This window comes from Vigna angularis, chromosome 1 (genome assembly GCF_016808095.1).
Source record: "Vigna angularis cultivar LongXiaoDou No.4 chromosome 1, ASM1680809v1, whole genome shotgun sequence".
NCBI classification, from domain to species: Eukaryota; Viridiplantae; Streptophyta; class Magnoliopsida; order Fabales; family Fabaceae; genus Vigna; species Vigna angularis.
The window spans coordinates 19,303,956-19,325,578 of record NC_068970.1 but is presented as its reverse complement, the minus strand read 5'-3'; the positions used below and the strand labels follow the sequence as shown (position 1 = coordinate 19,325,578).

The following is a 21,623-nucleotide window of genomic DNA, read 5'->3' as shown; positions in this document are numbered from 1 at the left end:
AGCTCTCATTAATTTCGATGTCACAATTTTAGAAATAAAAGAAAAAGAATTGGACCAATGCAGCAATGACACCTGGTGTTATTAAAAATGTGTTAAAATTTTGTTGTTAGAATATCACGATCCAAATAAATATTCTAAGTAAAGTAGTAATGTTTTTACTAAAAACTAGAGTGTAAAAATGTTTTATATAAGTACCTTTGAGAAGATCGAAGCCAAAGAAGACTCAAAGGACATTACATGAACAAAATCTAAAATTGTATAGAAATCACAATTTATCAAACGATATTAGGATTTTGTTATCTCTTGACGAGGATGAAGAGAAAACAAACCCTAACACTGATAACTTTTGGGCAAGTATACCAAATCGTTCCAAGTAATACAGTGAATAAGTAAAAGAGTATCGTTCTCCCAAGGGAATTTGTGTTACGTATTTCAATTAAAAATTATTTATCAAAGTCAATTACTGATGATAACATTTGTGATATCAATTTGGAATTAATCATGAAAGTAACAAGGTAAAAATTAAGATTTAAAAGTGCAATAAAAGATCACTGGAATTGGTCTTTGACTAACATTACAGTAAAATCCTGACAACATATATTCTCTGTTCAAGCATTCACATAAGAGTATCTTGGTTTAATTCCTTAAAACAAGTTCTAAAATTATCCATTGAATTATTAATTCCTTAATTAATTCATCAAATAATTTTGCATTAAGTTCAGATGTTGAGAATGACCAAAAGCACAGAAGCTATTCCTAGCGTAATTTACTTTTAGTTTCTTTTCTTACGTTTCTAGTTCTAAAAATACTTTCCAGTACAGAAGAACTTTTAAAGAGATTAATACTTCTGTATTAATCAAAATCAAGTCAAGAAAAGAACATGAACAAAAACATATATTGCACAGGAAATTTACATTAACGTTTCGTCATACAACCAATTCCAATGAACAGAAAATTTAGCCTATTCTAGAAATCTTAAACGTACTCTTTACAGCAATTCCTTGCATAAAGTGAAGTCTTGATGTCTTGAAAGGTCTCTGGATCGTCTCCTGAATTCTCCAGTCTTTTCTCTGGCTATTTTCGTGTGTCAGAAGATAGTTTCTGCCTTTCTGTCACGTCTTTTAAAACCAATAACTTCATTAATTCGCACAGCGCACAGGTGTGTGTGCGCTAAGCGAATTTCGTGTAATTGCTGCCTCTCAACTGATGTTATTCGCATAGCGCACGAGTAATGGTGCGCTATGCGAATTTCTGTTTGTTGGCATTGCGAGTTTTGGCTTGCACTATGCGAAAATTGGCTGACAGCTCCCAACTATACATCCTTTCCTGTACAATAATTTACAAAACAATCTACTTCCTATTACAACATTTCACTAAGTAATAACATGAATAATTAGAAGATTGAGATCATTTATAAGTGTAAAAACAACTCTTTTTCACACTTATCAACTCCCCCAAACTTGAACTATTTCATGCCCTCAGGAAATCACAGAAAGAAACTGAACAACACAACACAAAAGACATTTGACATTTTGATAAAATGACTTAGCACATCAGAAAAAATCACATGTATTCCAAAAGATTTCAACAAGTATGACATGGTGCATCACTCACAAAATCATCTGTGCATAAAATATGAACAACCAGATCATCATTTATCATTACTCCACACTCAAGTGTTTGTCCTCACATGACAGTAGAATTGACATAGAACTTCATCAGCTTTTGCATTTCATTTGATTCACACACTTCACACTCTACTGGTTAAGTCCAAAGGTCTTTTCAGGGTAAGGCTTGGCTTGGCTAGAAAAAGAATCATGGTTTTTCTTGGATTCAAAGACACCTATTAAGAAGAGAACAACTTCAATTCCCAATCCAGTACTCAAATCCCAAAATATATCATTCATCACATAACATTTTCTTTCATAGTTCAACCTTCTTTTTCATTTTGAGCTTTTATGTATTTAATTGTTTAATTTTTTTTTTCATCATCTTTTCTTCCCCCAAACTTGAATTCAACCTTAACATCTTTTAAAGCATAATACATGTTCTCTTCTAAGGTGTAAGGTAGGATATCATCTAATAGGCTCAGGGTGGAAGGAAAAATTTTTCAAGGCTCAAAAGGGTTCACAAATGTATCACAGTGTCTAAAGGTTGGCTATCTGGCCAAGTAGCTATATAGTCAATAATAAGCAAGGCCTTTGTCATCCTTAACCAAAAAGTGTGTGTATATACGTAGCATCAAAATCATGCAAAAACCAATTCCATATCTAGACAACTCAATTTCTCTCAATCAATATATGCTCTCAACACTCACAGATCTGGTCATATTCATACACACAGATAAAAAATTTTAAGCACAGCCACCACAAACATACATGTCATCATCCTAAAGAATCACATAACTTAATCAGACAATGCCAAATCATTAAATCAAAACACAATTGTCTTTAAAACCACAAACATAACTGAACTAAACAAAGTTCCACATAACAACAGGAGTCGCTCTACCACGACCTATCAGCTCCTGATCTCCACTGGCTCTCCTGTGAATGATAACTCTGCTGTGTCCATCTGGGATCTGGCTCCTCTTCCTCCTCATCACCATCGCCTGCCTTCATCTCCTCCTGCTCATCTAACTCTGGCTCTGGTGCTCCTGGATAGGCACTCCCCCACCTGGACTTAGGCCTGCCCTCAGGCCATAGAAGGAGTGCTGCAAACTCAAAAGAGAAGTCATCTGCATAAGCATCGCTAAGCGCACCAGAGCTGTGCGCTAAGCGAATACAACAATTTTTTTTTTATTATGTTTTTTTAGAACAAAATTCGCTCAGCGCACCACATACTGTGCGCTATGCGAACTAGTACTTTAAATTTTTATATATTTTTTTTTATATTTTTTGAACAAAATTCGCTTAGCGCACCACATACTGTGCGCTATGCTAATTAGTACTTAAAATTTTATTTTATTTTTAAATTTTTTTTTTTAAACTTTTTTAAATTTTTTTTTTAAATTTTTTTTAAACAAAATTCGCACAGCGCACCACATACTGTGCACTATGCGAATTAGCACTTCAAATTTTTATTATTATTTTTTTGACATAATTCGCAGAGCGCATTTCCGCTATGCGCTATGCGAATTAAAACACAACTCAAAACCACTCTCATTTAATTCGTTCTGCGCAAAATGTCGCTGTGCGAATTTTGACAGAGTTTACCACTTGCGCTATGCGAATTTTGACAGATCTCACTCTCAAAAATTTTGGTAGCATAGCGCAAATTGTGCGCTATGCGAATTAAATGCTCAAGTTGCTCTAGTGATTTTATTCGTCTTGCTTATCAAATTCGCTATGCGAATACTTCCGCAAAGAGAAAAATTAAACTTTTAAATCGCAAAGCGAATGTAATCGCTATGCGAACTTCAATCTCAAAATAATTTCTTTTTCTCTCTCGCAGAGCGCATGAAATTCGCTGTGCGAATAAATCACTGCTTCATAAAATAATCTAGTCGCATAGCGCACCTCAGCTGTGCGTTGTGCGAATAGAGCGTTAAAACTCATTCCTCAAGTATCTTAGCACTTCCTCTCCACACTTAAACTTAACAATTACAGAAACACAATCAACAAACACAAATATATACAAACATGTGCTAGGGTGCCTCCTAGCAAGCGCTTCTTTAACGTCACTAGCTTGACCCAGACAATTCATGGTTAAGTTGGATTCTTGATGTTAGTGTTCTTTTTCCTTTCATGACACCAACATTTTCTGAGTAACTTTCCTGTCACCAACTTAATTCTTCTTGAATATGGAGCCTCAATTTCGAGTACTCCATTTGCCTTTATGTCCTTGATGACCCATAACCTGTTCTTAAGATTCACAGGTATTCTAGGTTTGAGTTCATCACTTTTCACTTCAATTTGTTGGTGAACTCTTTGCTTCTCCTTATCTTCATCTCTTTCCTTCACTTTTGGATTGAAACAATTAAGATTCTTTTTGGCCAACTTGGCAACTTGCCTTGGAAGACTAGTAATTGCTAAAACTTCATCTTTTACTTTGGAACTAGTCTTTTCCTCTTGATTTTGCTTCACATCTTCAAAAACATTAAATATCACCTCTTCATCTTGGTCTTTTAATTTTACAGTTCCATCATCAACATGAATGACAACCTTAGCTGTCTTCATGAAAGGTCTTCCAAGAATGAGAGGTATATCTACACCTTCCTCCATTTCCATTACTACAAAATCAACAGGGAATTTTAGTTTATCAACTTTAATCACCACATCTTCCACTACACCGTTAGGATGCTTAATGGACCTATCTGCCATTTGCAAGATCATTTTTGTTGACTTGACTTCAAGGTCACCAATCTTTTTGATCATAGATAGGGGCATCAAATTAATGCTAGCACCTAAGTCAACAAGAGCCTTCCCTATATCATGATTTCCAATGGTGCAAGGAATCGTGAAACTCCCTGGATCTTTGACTTTTGGAGGTAGAGATTTCTGCATTATTGCACTGCAATTTCCCTGCACTTCAATTGTTTCCTCATCTAAATACTTCTTCTTTTGACTGAGGAATTGCTTCACATATTTTGCATAAGCAGGAATTTGTTGCAGTTCTTCAGTCAAGGGCAAAGTAATCTCAAGTTGATTAAATATCTTCTTGAATCGATCCATTTGTCTTTCCTTATCCTTCTGTGAAGTATTTATAGGATAAGGAAGTTGCTTCACCAACACTTTCTCTTTTTGTCTTCCATCTTCCTTCCTGTTTCTACTTTCTTCTTCTTCAATCACCTTCTTTTGATCCTTCTCTTTGTGTACTTGAATCTCTTTATTTGTCGGCTTCTCCTTGGAATCAAACCCCACTTCTTTTCCACTTCTGGTTATTATGACATTACATTCCTCCCTGGAGTGAACTTCATTCTTAGCCACAAATTTCTTTTCAGATGTCTCATCCAGCTTCTTTGCAAGTTGACTCACTTGTGTCTCCAAGTTTCTAATAGAAGCTTCAGTGCTCTTTTGATTGGAGATGGATACTTGCATGAATTGTTGTAGAGTTTCTTCAAGTTTGGATGTCCTATCAGAAAGAGTAGGTTGTTGTTGAAACTGTTGTTGTGGTGGTCTACTAGAACTAGCCTGACCCATGCTAGGATGAGGTCTCCATCCTTGATTATAATTTCCATAATTGCCTGGACAGCCTTGATTACCCATGTAATTTACCTCTTCCTTAGCATTGGACTGAATAGCACACTGTCCATTTTGGTGCTCTCCACCACACAGTTCACAACCTTGCACAGTTTGATGTTGTGCCTGTGATACAGTTTGTAGTTCCTTGGGTAGTTGTGACAACTTTTTCATCAAAGACTCAAGCTGTTGAGTCATAATTTTATTTTGGGCTAATAAGGCATCTTGGGATTGCAATTCAAACATTCCTTTCTTTTGCGTTTGCACTCTCTCACTGTGGACATCGTTATCACTAGATGCCATATTTTCAATTATTTCATGTGCCTCATCAGGTGTCTTCCACCTAATGTTACCTCCAGCAGAGGCATCTAACATAAGCTTTGTGTGAGATTTTAAACCTCCTAAGAAAAGGTTTAATTGAGTGGGAATGTCAAATCCATGAATTGGAGTTTTTCTCAGCAACCCCTTGAACCTCTCCCATGTTTGACTCAACGACTCTTCATGCTCTTGTTGAAAGGAGGATATTTCCTGTTTGCCTTTATTGATCTTGGATTGGGGGAAATACTTCTGCAAAAACTTTGACACAACGTCATCCCAACCTGTCAGACTTCCCTCAAGAAAAGAATTTAACCATTTCTTGGCATTTCCTGCCAAGGAAAATGGAAAAAGACTAAGTCTGATTGCCTCCTCTGACACGTTCAACATTTTAACAGTGTTGCAATATTCATTAAAAGTTGTCAGATGATCGTAAGGATTTTCGTGTGACAATCCTGAAAACTGATTACTTTGAACAAGGTGTATCAATGCTGGATTCATTTCCATGTTAGCCGCGATTACCACAGGTCTGGCTATACTGTTGAAAGATGTAGGTATAGACACTGAAGCATAATCTTCCAACGTACGCCTTCCTTGTTCATTTTCCCTGTTTCCCTCCATCTTTTTACCCTCTTGGTCAGATGAAGAAAAAGCGTTTGAGGATAAGCTGGATTCTTTAGCTTCTTTTTTTCTATTTTCTCTTCTACGCCTACTATTATTTCTACGGGCTGTCCTTTCAATCTCAGAATCAAACAATAAATTCTCAGATTTTGTTCTGCATGGCATGCAGAACAAAAATCTCCAATGACCAACCCAAGAAATAACAACAGGAATAAAACACAATATACACAGATACACAGAGAACTAAAACAATGAATTTACAGAGATGGGAACAAAATTGAAATTGATAAACAACTAATTGAAATAACAAAACAATCAAATTCCCCGGCAACGGCGCCAAAAACTTGATAACTTTTTGGCAAGTATACCAAATCGTTCCAAGTAATACTGTGAATAAGTAAAAGAGTATCGTTCTCCCAAGGGAATTTGTGTTACGTATTTCAATTAAAAATTATTTATCAAAGTCAATTACTGATGATAACATTTGTGATATCAATTTGGAATTAATCATGAAAGTAACAAGGTAAAAATTAAGATTTAAAAATGCAATAAAAGATCACTGGAATTGGTCTTTGACTAACATTACAGTAAAATCCTGACAACATATATTCTCTGTTCAAGCATTCACATAAGAGTATCTTGGTTTAATTCCTTAAAACAAGTTCTAAAATTATCCATTGAATTATTAATTCCTTAATTAATTCATCAGATAATTTTGCATTAAGTTCAGATGTTGAGAATGACCAAAAGCACAGAAGCTATTCCTAGCGTAATTTACTTTTAGTTTCTTTTCTTACGTTTCTAGTTCTAAAAATACTTTCCAGTACAGAAGAACTTTTAAAGAGATTAATACTTCTGTATAATCAAAATCAAGTCAAGAAAAGAACATGAACAAAAACATATATTGCACAGGAAATTTACATTAACGTTTCGTCATACAACCAATTCCAATGAACAGAAAATTTAGCCTATTCTAGACATCTCAAATGTACTCTTTACAGCAATTCCTTGCATAAAGTGAAGTATTGATGTCTTGAAAGGTCTCCGGATCGTCTCCTGAATTCTCCAGTCTTTTCTTTGGCTATTTTCGTGTGTCAGAAGATAGTTTCTGCCTTTCTGTCACGTCTTTTAAAACCAATAACTTCATTAATTCGCACAGCGCACAGGTGTGTGTGCGCTAAGCAAATTTCGTGTAACTGCTGCCTCTCAACTGATGTTATTCGCACAGCGCACGAGTAATGGTGCGCTATGCGAATTTCCGTTTGTTGGCATTGCGAGTTTTGGCTTGCGTTATGCGAAAATTGGCTGACAGCTCCCAACTATACATCCTTTCCTGTACAATAATTTACAAAACAATCTACTTCCTATTACAACATTTCACTGAGTAATAACATGAATAATTAGAAGATTGAGATCATTTATAAGTGTAAAAACAACTCTTTTTCACACTTATCAAACACATTAGGTAATATTGCATTTTTTACAAATGGAAGAATAATTCATTTTATAGTTATTTTCACTTACATTCTATATTTTAATATTTCTAATTCAATTTCTCATTAAATCATAATATTAATTTAGAGTATATATTAAATAACCTTGAACAACACTTATCAATAATATCATTTAAGACTTCTTATCTTATGATCCACATATTTTCAAGTTTCGTGCATTCTATTAATAAAAACAACCTTATCAATGTAGAAATATATACTATTAGTCCCTTTTCTTAGATTGAAACGTATTTTATCCAAAAGTCTTTTAAGAACTTATTCCATCAACTCAATAAATCCAAACCTTCACAATATTAATCTTATATTGACAACATCCTTTTCAACCATACAATTAAAAAGAGAAGAGAAAAAAGAACCAAAACTCAATTAAGATTGATTTTACTTACCAAGATTAAGATTTATCTTCAAATCAATTTATTCTTCCCGTATCCATAAAACCTTGCTCTTAGAGAGTTTCAATATTATTTAGTATTAAAATTACTTATAGAAATACTTTAAAATAAATTAAAATAAAAACCTAACTTCTTTTTATAAACTTCATTTCTTAAATACTTTAAAATGTATGATTAAAATATCTTGCGTTTACATTAGTTATATAGTATTTTAAATTTTTTAAATTCACTTTTAGTATTTATAGTTTCGTTATATATATATATATATATATATATATATAATTTTAATTAGTTTAAACCTTTACTAACATATTTATTTCTTTAAAATTTTTAAATTGAACAATTTTAATTCATAACTGATATTAACTGAAAATAGAGGTGTGAACTACTCATATATTAATGATAAATTTTAATAATTTTATTAATACTTATATTATATATTAATAGTAGATACAACTTGCTTAGATGTAAAAAAAGAGTAAAGGATTAAAACTAAAATTAAAATTTTGTAAAAACCAAAATTTCTCGTTTGGTAGGGAATAAACTGAATTCATGTTAGAAGATTTCCCTATTTTGTACATATTTTTCATTCCAAATTTATCTTTTGTAATATAATTGTTGTTAACTGATATTTTAATGATAACAATTATTTTAAGATTTTTTTTTTGAATAAAAATGGCATAAGTTCTTCCCTTTTTTTTTCATCATATTTGTAGTTTTCAAATAAATATTCAAGTATATAGTGTTACTTCCAATTTTTTTTTTTTCTTAAAACTTAAAAAATGCAAACACACAACAGCTACACCTGCTTTTGCTGGTTATAGATAAAGTAATACATACATATATATAACATCTTAAATATAAAATAAATCACCAATTTTTATTTTGTTATTAAAAGTGTTATCGTAAGATTTAAAATTATTCATAAGAATGGTTCCATTCTTGGTAACATTTATTGTAAGATTTTGGGAGTAATGATTGATGAGTTGAGTGCAGACTAACTAATATTGTTAAAGCTTTGTAGTGTTGATAGATTGGTGGTAACTTTTGGACTCTACCCTTTTAAAGAGAAAGCAATTTACTATACATAGTAAGTAAGCATTTGAAATGTGTTGATTTTATAATGTTTATGGTTTTATAATATTTAAGAGGTGGAAACATTGATGAATGTTTAAAGTATATAAATAGTAATTTTACAAATAAATATTCAGGGCACTCATGTGAATGTGACTTAATCAAATTATGAAATAATGTTGAAGAGGGCAAGCAAAGTGAAGTCAAAAGTAGCATGGTCTCAGTCCCTACCACTACAATATGCTACCAAGCCACTAATTTTGGCAATCACATTATATTTTATCAAACAAGTGTTAATGGCACAATCTTTATTATATTTTTTTAGTAAATATCTTACAATTACTTAAAATATATTAAATAATGGGTTAAAAATTTGAATGAGGCCAACAAAGGAAGAGCATAAATTAAGATGGAAGTGGGGAGAGTCATATACACTCATAATGTTGGCTCCAGGGACTGGGGAACAACCCCCACTTCTATGCCCACTAACTTAGTTACTTAATTATTCATAAATAAACTAAGAATAAATCATTTCTTTTATTATATTAAATATAAAATATATTATTATTTATTATAATAAATTAATAATTTATTTTAAAAACATATGTTTAATAAAATAATTCCTGAAAAAAATTGTTTAAAAGGAAGGAAAGTGCATCAGGGTAGTTGGTCTGTGAGACGATAGTTAGTGGCTAGGTCGCATTGCTGCACGAACCATGTTTATTAATTTAACTACTTTATTCACAGAAGAGAAGCACATGAATAACTCTTTTTCAGGTCTTTTACTTTATCTTTATAGGAGTAAGAAAAGTTATAAGTATTTTAAATAAAAGAATTTGGACATTATTTTTAATCTAAAAATTTGTAAATAATAGATAATGATTGAAAGTTTGATATCAAGTTAATTTAAAATATATATATATATATATATATATATATATATATAAATCTTATTCTATAAATTATTTTTTTAAGATAATTATATGTCTTAACATGATATTAAAATTATAAATTAAAATTTATTTTAACAAAATTTAATATTTATTATATTTATTCTTCATTCATTATCAAATTATTTATTAATATTTAATTTCATATTCTAAATACAAATAGGAAAAAAAGTATTGAAAATTCTATAAATCTTATCTTATAAATCAATTTCATAAAATTGGATTATGCATGAAGTCATTTTTATATATTGTTTTTTATATTTATTTCAATTTAATGTATTATCAAATTCATATTTGGAATCCTTCATAATTTGTTTAAAGTGAGTTTTTTTACTTTAAACATTATCTACTTGCATTGTCGTTTTTTATTTCAACAGAACATGCTTATTTGAAAAACACTTCTAAAAATTCTAACAACACAGGATTCATTCAGTCGTTAGTTTCATCCGAAAATTCTAGCAACACAGGGTTCATTCACTCAGTAGTTTCATCCACCGATTCATGTTCACTACACCAATTTGTTGAGGTTTCGTTAAAAAGTTAATAAAGTAATCCAGTACCTATAAACCATAAACATTTTATATAAAAGAACAAAACACTATTTCCAATCCAAACAAAACTAAATATGCTATTTGTTTTATCATCGAAAATCATTCTCCAACTATTTCCATTTTTTTTATGATGTTTCTCTCTGAAAATTTCAACGAAAATCAATATAAAATGGAGAGAAAAAAAAACTATCAAAAACTGAGCTATATAGTCTATAGTACTTTTGTTTCTAGAAAATTAATGGTTAAATACAATTTTTCAATGTTTCATTTTGTGTTTCAGATACTCAACATGCCATTTTGAAATATAGACATTTGATATTTTATTTTAGAAATTTCATAGTGATAAGTCCTGTTGATGTAACAAGTAAATATCTATTACTAAAGTAATTGAATTTCATATTCTTTGAAACAAAATTCATTTTTTTTTTATTTTATAAGTTGATAAGAAAATTTTCACAATTATTGAAAAAACGAGAAAAATCAATTAAAAAGAAGATTGTCAATTAACACGTCATTTCATTCAAGCAACGTTGTGCTATTTAAGCACAATTACGTGGCAATCTAGCATTGTCGTGTTGCATATAAAAAGAAGAGAAAATCAAATGCTTTAAACTAGTAGAAAATAAAGTTGTTCAAATTAATATATTTATTAAATTTTAGATATCAAAAACACTGAAAATTGTTTATAGGTATGAATTTTAATGAGAGACAGTTTGATGACAACAAAAAGTCATTAAATTCATTTCTCCTGTTAGACGTGATAGTTTGTTTGACAAAAGGTAATTTTGGAAAAAAAAAATGCTTAAGCATTTGGGTCCAAAAAGCTGCTCTTAGTTGCACGATTGTAATACATAATGTTTGGAAGGCAGTTTCCTCATGCACCTCCATAAATTTTGTCTTGTATCTCTATATAAAATAAAATATTTTATCTTTTTTTATTATATAATTTGGAAATCAAATTAATTCTGAATTATTTTTTATTTTAAATTATTCAATTTAAAAGTTATTGTTTACTTATGAGTTTACAATTAAAAAAAAAAGTAAAAGTTGTTATATTAAGGTGCAGGAAGAAATTTATGGAAGTTTAAGAAAATTTTTCAAGAGAGTTACTTCCTCCACCACCACACGTTACTTCTTTTACCTCCCCATTTATTCTTTTGTCCTTCAATAATATTTAAACGGATGTGAATATGTGATTCTTAAACGGAAGTCAACATTCATGGACGAATATGGACATCCGTTGAAGGACAAACGGATGTCGATATCCGTCCACGGATGTTGACATCCGTTTAAGGGGTATGGATATTGACAACATAGCTAGTGTATGCAACTGTTTTAGTGCAATGAATTGTCTCATAGGCCTTCCCGAGCAATGCTTTTAACCCTGTAGAATTTATAAAACTTGAGATCCATAGTGTGATAAATTTGGGAATGCAACGTCTTGCTTTTTGAGCCAAAAAAGGTAAACGAATTTTCTACAGGGAGATAAATGGATTTATGCAGCAAGTGCCCCATTTAAGTCCGATCTATGACAACGGCCATAATATGTAATTTTCAAAGCTTCCTTTGTCAAAATTGTTTCCACGTTTGGATCACTTTCCCTTTCTCTTGATCTTCTTGATTTGTATTATTAATTTGAAAGTGAATAACGATTCTTTTCATTTGACTATTCTTTTTATTCATGTATAATTTGCACCAATCTCAGTGGCGGTCGAGAGCTTGGGCGGAACTCCCTTCTACAGTATGTTGCAAGTGTAGGAGAATGGAGGTGTAGGGGTATAAGAAAATTTAGGGTTTTAAAAAATGGTAAATAAAATTAAATAATAAAAGTTAAATGTAAGATAATTTTGGAATAAAAAAAATAGTGAAGAGATGTAGGAAGCACTTGGGGTGGTGAAGGCAGTAACTCTCAAATTTTAATGATTGGGATTGGTAATTATAGATTGCTATTGGCACCTTCATTTTATTGTCTATCATTTAATTTTTCATCCTTTGTTGTGTACAGAGGTGACAAAGTGAGACACAGTATGGGGATTTGCTGCCATAAGCCAGGTTTCATATTTTAGTTGCATGGCATAATAAATAAAAAAGTTAAATCATTTTCTTTCCTACTTTAATTTTCAATTGTATCTTAAAAGTTTTAATTAATTTTATTAATTTATAAATTAACATTAATTTGGACACAAACACGTTATATTAATTTCTAAGACCTTCTATATGACAGGAGAAATCAGGGCACCCCAAAAGCTTTTACTTTTTATATATATTTTTTAAAATTATATATTATATATTTTTAAATATTTTGAAAATGAAAATTAAAAAATCAAATTCTTCGTGTTAATCGGTTAAGTTATTTACTTAATTGATAGCATTGTGTTTTTGATATATATATATATATATATATATATATATATATATATGGTTTGGAAACATCCATTTGTTGAGAAAGAACATCTTGGAACATACTTGAAAAGTATTATAATACAAGAACATCCATTTGTTGAGAAAGAACATCTTTTGAACATACTTTGAACATTTTTGAAAAGCAAAAACATCAATTGAGGAAAATCAAGTCTACAAGCTTGTAAGAATGAGTAAAAAGAGTTAAAAACAATTGTTTCTACTTTTCTCTATAATACTTGCACAAAAGATATATTTATTTCTTTATTTTTTTATGTAATTACTAAGAACTATTCTATCTGTAAGCAAAGTTCTTAGTATGAGTGTGTAGCCTCACCTCACCAAGTTAATTTTATTTGGTTAAAGATTTAGATCATAGATTGAGTAAGTCTATAATTTTGAGACTTTTATAATAAATTTTCTTCTAACTCATATTGTTGGAAAAAGACAGATGTAAAATGAGTATAAAATCTTGAGTATCTTATTCCATTTTATTTGGTTGTTATTTGTTAAATCTTTAAAAGAATGAAAAGTTCATTTCAAACACATTTGTAAATTATAAATTTTTTAATAAGGATAAAACCAGTTTTAAAGCAATTTATTCATTTATTAATTGAGATTTATTAATTCTACAATTTTAAAAATATTTAGTTAATTTTTATATAAATACTTGATCCGTTAAATATTGGCAGAAAAAACAATCAATTTCTCCTGTTTTCTTATTCAAGAAATATTTTTGTTTTCATGTCAAGCAAATTAAGAAGTGGTTTTGCAATTTGCTGCGTTCTCCTTTTTATGTGAAAAGAAAATCACGTGACCAGAAGAATTATTGGTGTTGAAGTGATTTTGTGAGCGTGGAAGTTGTTGAAGGTGGCGATGATTAGAGCATGCATGAAAAATGTAGTTTAAGCAACATAACATGGAGAGTGTAGGTAAAGGTGTCAGCTTTAACAGTTTTTCTGTATTAAAACATACCAAGTTGGAAGATGCTTGGCTTTGCTCATTAGCTGTTACTTTAACTGTACACTACGACTAACTATACATTCAGCATCAGTTCTGTATTCATATCATGTTGCCTTTTTGTTGTTCGAGGACACTTTTTACTTTTATGTAAAGTATGGCACTGCATAAAGTATTCCATTCACTGTATTATAATCAAGTATGGACGATATTCTTAAACTAATATTAATAATAATAAGATATGACTCTAACTCATTTTCAATTCTAATAATCTCAATACTCCATTTACTCTCATACACTCATAACATCTTTTTTAAGACAAGTTACGAAGAAAATTTAATAATAATAATAATAAGATATCAGTTCATTTATATAGAAATAGACACCACTCCCAAATAAAAATCTTAAAACAGTAAAATTTTGAGTTTTATTTTTTATCTAATATGAAACATTAACTAACATTTAAATTCTCTACAAGTCTTATGATTAAATTGAAGCTATAAAATCTTATTATATACTTTTCAAAACCTGAAATGTTGGAAAGAACTATTTCATGCATGCATGTCCATGAAGGTTTAAATTTCATGTACTGGATATATATAAAATAATATTTATAATGTTTTTGGGCTTTTTATCGACCAAGGTAGCCCAATTTCTTGGGCCGAATATGTGGCCATGCATTTTGTTGAAATTCTATTATTAAATTGCAGACCAAAACAGAAGACATTAAGCCATGGCCTAAGTTGACGAATCCCGCTACAGAAATTATTAGGCAGTACAGGAGAAAGTATTTTATTATTTCAATCAATATCTGAATAATATGCATTTGGAATTTTTTAATTTATGGGAAAAAAATTAACAATATTTAGTTCCACGTATAAAAAGAGACCATGAATAAGTGAAAGTAAACAAATAATCACCTAATAATTCCTGCTACCACTCGGATTGTTTGCCTACATTTTTTGGAAATTCTGTTTGGTGTAATTGCTTCCATAATATGCAAAAACATATTTAACATTCTGTTTAATAAGAGAACATGCTCTGATTTATAGCCTTTCTTTTTATATATTTTTAATTGACATACGCAAACAAAACATAGAAAATATGCTTTTAAAAAAATATTAAACAATTCTAGACGTATCGCTGGAGCAAATTTTGCATTGGAAAGCTGAGAAATATTGGACAAAGTCAAATTGATATGATGCTTAAGCAGATGCATTAAAGTAAATAAGATGCATGATTGAAAACGATACCTTTATTCATGAGGCAACGGTCCGATTCAAAAAAGATACTTACATTTTGGGCTATTAAAATTGTCATAGATAATGAAATTCCTCAGCAAGAGACTACAAAAACGCTGTCAATTTTTTAAGTTTGCGTTCTTAAGTCAAGGAAGAAAAAAATCTAAAAAAATATACTAAAAGGAGCTCGATATTACACATTCTGTATAAAATTTCACACACACATACAAAAAAAAAGGCCAAGATCATAAGCTGTAAATGATGGGTGAAAATATCTTTTATGGTAAGCAAATGGTTAGTTTTGAACATAGTTTACTTGTTAAAAAGTTGTTTCAAAAAGCCAAATTATAAAATAACTATTTTTATAGGGTGCCTAGAAACAGGAAGCAGTTGCCGTTGATGGAGGTAGTCTGTGGAATCTTATCACCATATGTCTCCTATTATTACAGTTTGTTGAAAGGTTGATGGTGTTGTGTGGGGCCATTGATCAGTGAAAGTTGTAATCTACTTTCCTATTCATTAATAATCTAAAATTTATGGTGTCCCTGCCAACACACATTTCTAATCTTCCATCCATTAACCATGACTTTAAAGAGTAACCACCTTAACACCAACGAATACAAGACCACAAAATTTAATGTCCTAATGTGTTTTCAAGGGTTTGTTTTTATGTTAAGCTACCTCATTTCGAGGCCTTTGAATTACTAGTTTTACACTTACTGAAACTTATGACGGTGATTACTTACTACAGGTCTTGAAATAACAAAAGAATAAACATTAACTTTGAAGACATTAATGTGTCCCATATCGATTACCTCAAACTTTGAAATGCAGCTTACATGTTGAATAAAACTAATGCTCATCTTTGCTCATAATTTAGTTGGGCGTGTACAAAGTAATTAAAAAATGCTCAAAAGATAAGATTACAAAGGAACGTAGGAGTGGAAAAATCAGAAGGTGGAGACAGTTTTCTCACTGCAACCAACCAGTGACAACTTTAAACTGTTTCCTGAGAAAAAAGTGTTGATATTTACACCTTTCCAAGAGTTAGAGGAGGTTACGATGAATAATCAGTTTGGAGGAAACACTCATAAGCAGTTCCATGTAGTGTCTTGTTCACATCATCCCAATTTTTAATGTGATCTGACAATGTTCCTCTGTGTATCTTAATCTGACGGCTTCTTAATTCCATCTGTGGCAATCCTAAAAAATCTTGAACGTCTTTCAGCTTCTGAATAAATGTTAAACAAATATATTTTGTTAACTTCAAATGTACATATAAATTCATTTTCAAGAAACAAAAGTTTGCCATATCATCCATGTCGCAGAATGTTTGAGGTTCATTTTCAACATAGTTTGCTACATCACCCACTTGTAGCTTCATTGTTTCACATACAACAAACAAAACAACTCTACATTAAGTGTGTCAGAAAAATGACTTTGGGGTTGAGAAGGAAGAAACTTTGGTAAAATCACTTCCTAGATTATCATATAAAAGTTTATACTTATAAATGGTGCTCGAATAATGCATCCAAAAAGGTAATTATCGAAAGTTTTAGAACAAAATGAAGGAGTTTGTGTTGAGGCACTTACAGTACGATTTCTAATTAAATCTTCATAGTACAGGATCATATGCCTATTGATGCTGAAGTACTCTAAAGCCTTTGCCATTCTCATCTCCATATCCTTCAAATCAACCAGTAATGATGTAGAATTAATGATAGGCTTGTACTTTGAAAGAGTATCCGCCTAAAAGAAGACAAATGAGTTTATTTTTTTGTTAAAGATATTAAGAGAAAGGCAAAATATATATATATACATACATATATATATATATATAGAGAGAGAGAGAGAGAGAGACCTCTTCTGTGGAATGTACATGAGATTTATGAGCTCCATTTAAAAGTTTAGCATATCGGTCATAGGAGTTGGCAAGCACTGATACCATTCTACGCAATAAGTTTCTTCGAAAAAGAAATATGACAGAAACACCTCTACGGTTGAAATAATCTGCTACTTCCTTCGGGTGCTCCATTAATCCCTGTGCCAAATCACAAGTCTTGATGCTATTGCTAAATACAAATCTATAAAAAAGAAATGCAAAGTCTGAGCCACAAAGGCATCTATAATGTTAATCCAGTAGTTTCAAAAAATCAACGCAATTTAGCCTCCTATCAGGCTCATGTTAAGAAATCACAGGTGATCTGTATCAAACAGAAGGGTACACTACACAGTATTATGTTATTACAGAGGATAAAAAGATCATAAGGGTATAAGCATAATTTTCCCAATATTTAATTGTATTAATATGCAACGAGGTGGCCCTACTCTGTTCAATGATCATAACTGGTAGACAGAAATTGATAATAATGTTCCAGAGTCTCAGAAAAAGTACTTGTCCTCAAAGTCAAGCACATGGGTCAAGTTTCACTTAGATCCTTCACATCTAATACATGATGCGGTGGGGGTCATCAAAATTACATTGAAACGTAAGCCATTAATACGAGGGCATTCATGCCTACAAAACAAGTAAGGTTTCCTGTTTCTTGAAACACTTATAAACTAGATCACTACATTCTGGAACAAGACTCAAAAGTGAGCACTTTTACCTGATTAAGCATCCACTTCAATCCAATTGCAGCTGAGCACTCATTCTTGGAAGCACTACTGAACCAATCCAAGTTGTAAACTTTATCCAAAGTCTGCACAATGGTAGAAACATTTACTCTTCTTTCTCTAACAGAAAAAATCTCCCCATTGGAGCTCACATTAATATGGCTATTCAAAAGGGTCTCAAACCACCCACTGCCTGATCTCTGATTTGACAAAATAGCAAAGAACCGCACAGGATTCCCAGCACACTCACTCCTACCAAAGCCAAAAGTCAATTAAGAAGACCCCAACCAAAGAAAATATAACCATAAAACACATAAACTTCTTCACATTACCTGTTGAAAGACACGGGATTGGGGTAATGCAACAAAGGAACATCTGTTAGGCCCAATCTATTCCGCGAAGGCTTCTCATTTTGCAACTCCATAAGCATAGTCCTAGCATGAGTGCTTATCTGCTTTGAACACACGGAACAGATAAAAACACCGCATACCATCGAAAAGATCAGAACCGACATCCTTAACAACAAAGGCGATTTCTTCGGAGGCTTTATAACCAGAATGTCCTACAACCGAAGTAAGAGAAAAACATTACAACCACATCAAAGGAAAGAAAAATGATACAAGGTAAAATATAAATCGGTGCTTGAAAGGATGAAAAGGCAGTAATTTTAGAAGTACTTGTTCGAGTCACACAAGCCCATAAAAAGAAAGTTACATTTAAGGCTAATGGGTCAGATCGAAAAATGCAGAGGGAGCTCAAAGCATTCATTTTTTTCCTTCCCGGGTTTGATCACAGAGTGAAAGCAATAAATTTCAAACAAAAGTGTGAGGAGGGACAGATAAGGTAAGAGCCAGTTTCCAGTGTGTTTGAAAAGTTTTGAAAACGGAAAGAAATAAAAAACAGAGGTATGATGGTAACTTGGAAGGGTTGCTAAAAACAGAAGAAGCACATTGTTGCTCACAGCAGAAAGGACAAATGGTTTTATTAAGTGAGGACCGCGCAGTAGCACCTTGTTGAAGAAACACATGTCTTTTAGTACCATTGCTGTTCCGGAAGAAACGAGAGAGAGAGAGAGAGAGAGAGAGAGAGAGAGCGAGAGAGAGAGAGAGAGAGAGAGAGAGAGGACAGCAACTGGAGTTGAAGGTTTGAAATAGCAGAGGAAAAGAGGGGTTGAGTTGAGAACCAGAAAACCTATACACGTCAGCTCCGATTAAAATATTTATGTAAAATTTTTTCATAACATACGTTTTTTATATTAGGTTTTGAGTATATTAGTATAATAATAAATAAATAATATTTTCAATATTTATAAAAATGTAGTTAATTTTCTAAGGAGGATGAGATTGAGGTAATTATGATTTTGAATCAATATTAGTTAATGATAAATAGTATGTTATAGTAAATACATTATATTATTTGGAGGGCTTTTTTAGAAAATATTGAGCATCATGAGAAATTTTAAATTAGTGGTTTCTTTTTGTTTATATATAAAATTTAAAATAGGTTATAATGATAAGTATTGCGTGGTGAAAATTTAAAGAAAAATTGAAAATGAGATTATTTAAATTTATAAAATCCCAATTTTACCAAAAATATAAAGAAAACATTTCAAAATTATTTATAACTATTTTTTTCTTTATTTTTTTTATCTCTATCTGTTTTTTATTTTTACCATTTTCTCGTATTTTTTTCATCCTCTTTGTCAGTTCTTATACCTTTTAACTAAATGTTAAAATTAATTTTGGATGGAAAAATGTTCAAAATATATTGATGATACTTTCCAATAATATGTAATATTAAAATTTAAAAATTATAAATGTATATTTAAAAATTAAACTATCTCGTCAGAAGTAAGACTTTGACATTGAGAAGTGATTTAATCTAGTAAAAAATTAAATGATAAAAAAAAAGTAGTAGGATAAAGTAATTTAAGTTTCATACTTTCTGAAATTTTAATATTATTATCAAAATACGAGTTAACAAAAATTTTAGTTCTTTTAACAGTACCTTAAACAAAACAAAATGTGGGGTATTTTTAATTATGACATTATACCAAACGTGAATTTTGTTTTAATATGCTTTTCCATATTTAAAACAAACCCCGTTATTTTCTTAAAAATATACATTTGTCTTTTGTAATTTTAAATAATACTTCAGATGTTGAGAATAAGTTGAATCATTAATTCAGTTCTAAGGTGTTACTTAAAAAATCAGTTCAGAGATTGAATTATTATTATAAATTTGTAATTATTAAGGGCATGTTTATAGTTCAAACTTCTATTAAATCCAATTTATTAATTTACAAATTTCGATTTCAATTGACATATAGCTTCTTTCACTGAAAAAACAAATATGTCAAGAAGATTAATTCTTTGGATTATTAAAGTGGATTTTCATTCTTTTTTTAAAGAAAAAAAAGTAGTTATCTACAAAATTAAAAAGTTATCATCAATGCTTTCAATAGAACACAGTTATATTTTATTGTGTATGATAATAACATTGATGATACAATTTATGAGTTTATATATATATATATATATATATATATATATATATATATATGACAAGACAAGACACACAACTAAATTTGTGTAAGTGGTGCAACAATAACAATGATAATAATTTATTTTTTTTTCCATTTTAGTGCGACATTGGAATTGTTTTTTTGTCCATATTTTTATTACACGTGTTATATTATATATCATAAATGCTTTATTTTCGTGCGAAGCAAATAGTCAAATGTCAATGAATCTCGAAGGTTGTCATATTCAAAATGACTTGGTCTGCAGCTTCATTTCAATGTCTTTGATAAAGTAAAGTCGTATTCTCTCTTTCAAAGCATTACCTTAAATCAATAAAATAATTTGAAAATTCTCATAAAAAAATTAGCCAAGTGGCTCAATAACAAAGTATGTGAAATAAGCAGACATGACTCATTCATTAAATGGAGTTAATTTCGTTTAAGTTTTTACTTAAAAAACATATGTGGTAAGAGATGATTTTATATTTTAAACATGTAATTAAAGTTTTATCTTTTTGAAAAAATCATATTTCAAAATATGACTTTAATTTTAATTTTGGCTTACTTACGGATTAAACCTTTTACTTATAAAAACAGAATTTCTATTTTTGAATTTTAACACAAAAGTTGCGCTTATAAACGTGCTTGCAGCTTATTCATTTTCGTATATTTTTTTTTAAAAAAAGGAACTCATGATGCAAAGAGGACTTTTATTTAGTTATGAATATTATTGATAAATTGACCTTGACCTAAATTTTTAAAAGAAAAGGTACTTCAAAACGATGTTTCCATTTTTGGCCTTTATTTTTTTTTCTAGTAATATCTTCTACAAGTATGTCTGTCTTTTAGTTTCTGAATCATCATTACTATACAATAAGAATGGTATATTAGTACCACTGTGGTATGATTACTTGTCATTGAAATGTTTACTAATTGCTTCTGTAGTTTTTCAAATAAACATGATTTTTTGAGTAGTTTAAGTATCTTATTTGATAACTTTTTTTAACTAGTTACTGTTACTTTTTTTTTTATGAACATGTTTTAAAGGGAAAATAAATATTTTTATTGAAAAATAAATAAAAAAATCAGTCGGTGATAGACGTTTGTGGCAAATTCATTGATTTGAATTGGTTGGAAACATGGTGACGGTGTCCAGGTAAGCACGGGGAGAAATAAAGATGAAACATGGATGAATTCAAACTTTCGACTCTATAAATTTTTACAGCTTTTATTTGATAAACCTAACAACAATCAATGGCTTGTACCAAATCCACTAATGATATTTAAT

General features: G+C 30.5%; 1 protein-coding gene and 1 non-coding gene across 4 annotated transcripts; one reads left to right on the top strand and one right to left on the bottom strand.

The window, feature by feature from the left end:
- Window positions 1-5,613: 5,613 nt before the first annotated feature.
- On the top strand, window positions 5,614-5,720 carry LOC128195134 (small nucleolar RNA R71). The gene has a single exon (XR_008246706.1). It is a non-coding gene; the product is annotated as a small nucleolar RNA R71 (small nucleolar RNA).
- Window positions 5,721-15,969: 10,249 nt separating this feature from the next.
- Window positions 15,970-18,950, bottom strand: LOC108322656 (uncharacterized). 3 transcript variants are annotated; one of them, XM_052868535.1, is made up of 7 exons: window positions 18,529-18,815; window positions 18,147-18,376; window positions 17,967-18,066; window positions 17,808-17,900; window positions 17,060-17,239; window positions 16,792-16,947; window positions 15,970-16,429 (listed from the first exon to the last, which is right to left on the bottom strand). In XM_052868535.1, the coding sequence occupies exons 1-7, from the start codon at window positions 18,580-18,582 to the stop codon at window positions 16,256-16,258; spliced, it is 987 nt and encodes a 328-aa protein (XP_052724495.1). In that variant the 5' UTR covers window positions 18,583-18,815; the 3' UTR covers window positions 15,970-16,255. The 3 variants fall into 3 exon arrangements, with proteins under 3 accessions (XP_052724495.1, XP_017410300.1, XP_017410299.1); XM_017554811.2 differs by lacking the exon at window positions 18,529-18,815 and adding an exon at window positions 18,824-18,950 and having other exon boundaries at window positions 17,808-18,066; XM_017554810.1 differs by having other exon boundaries at window positions 17,808-18,066.
- Between the last annotated feature and the right edge of the window lie 2,673 nt (window positions 18,951-21,623).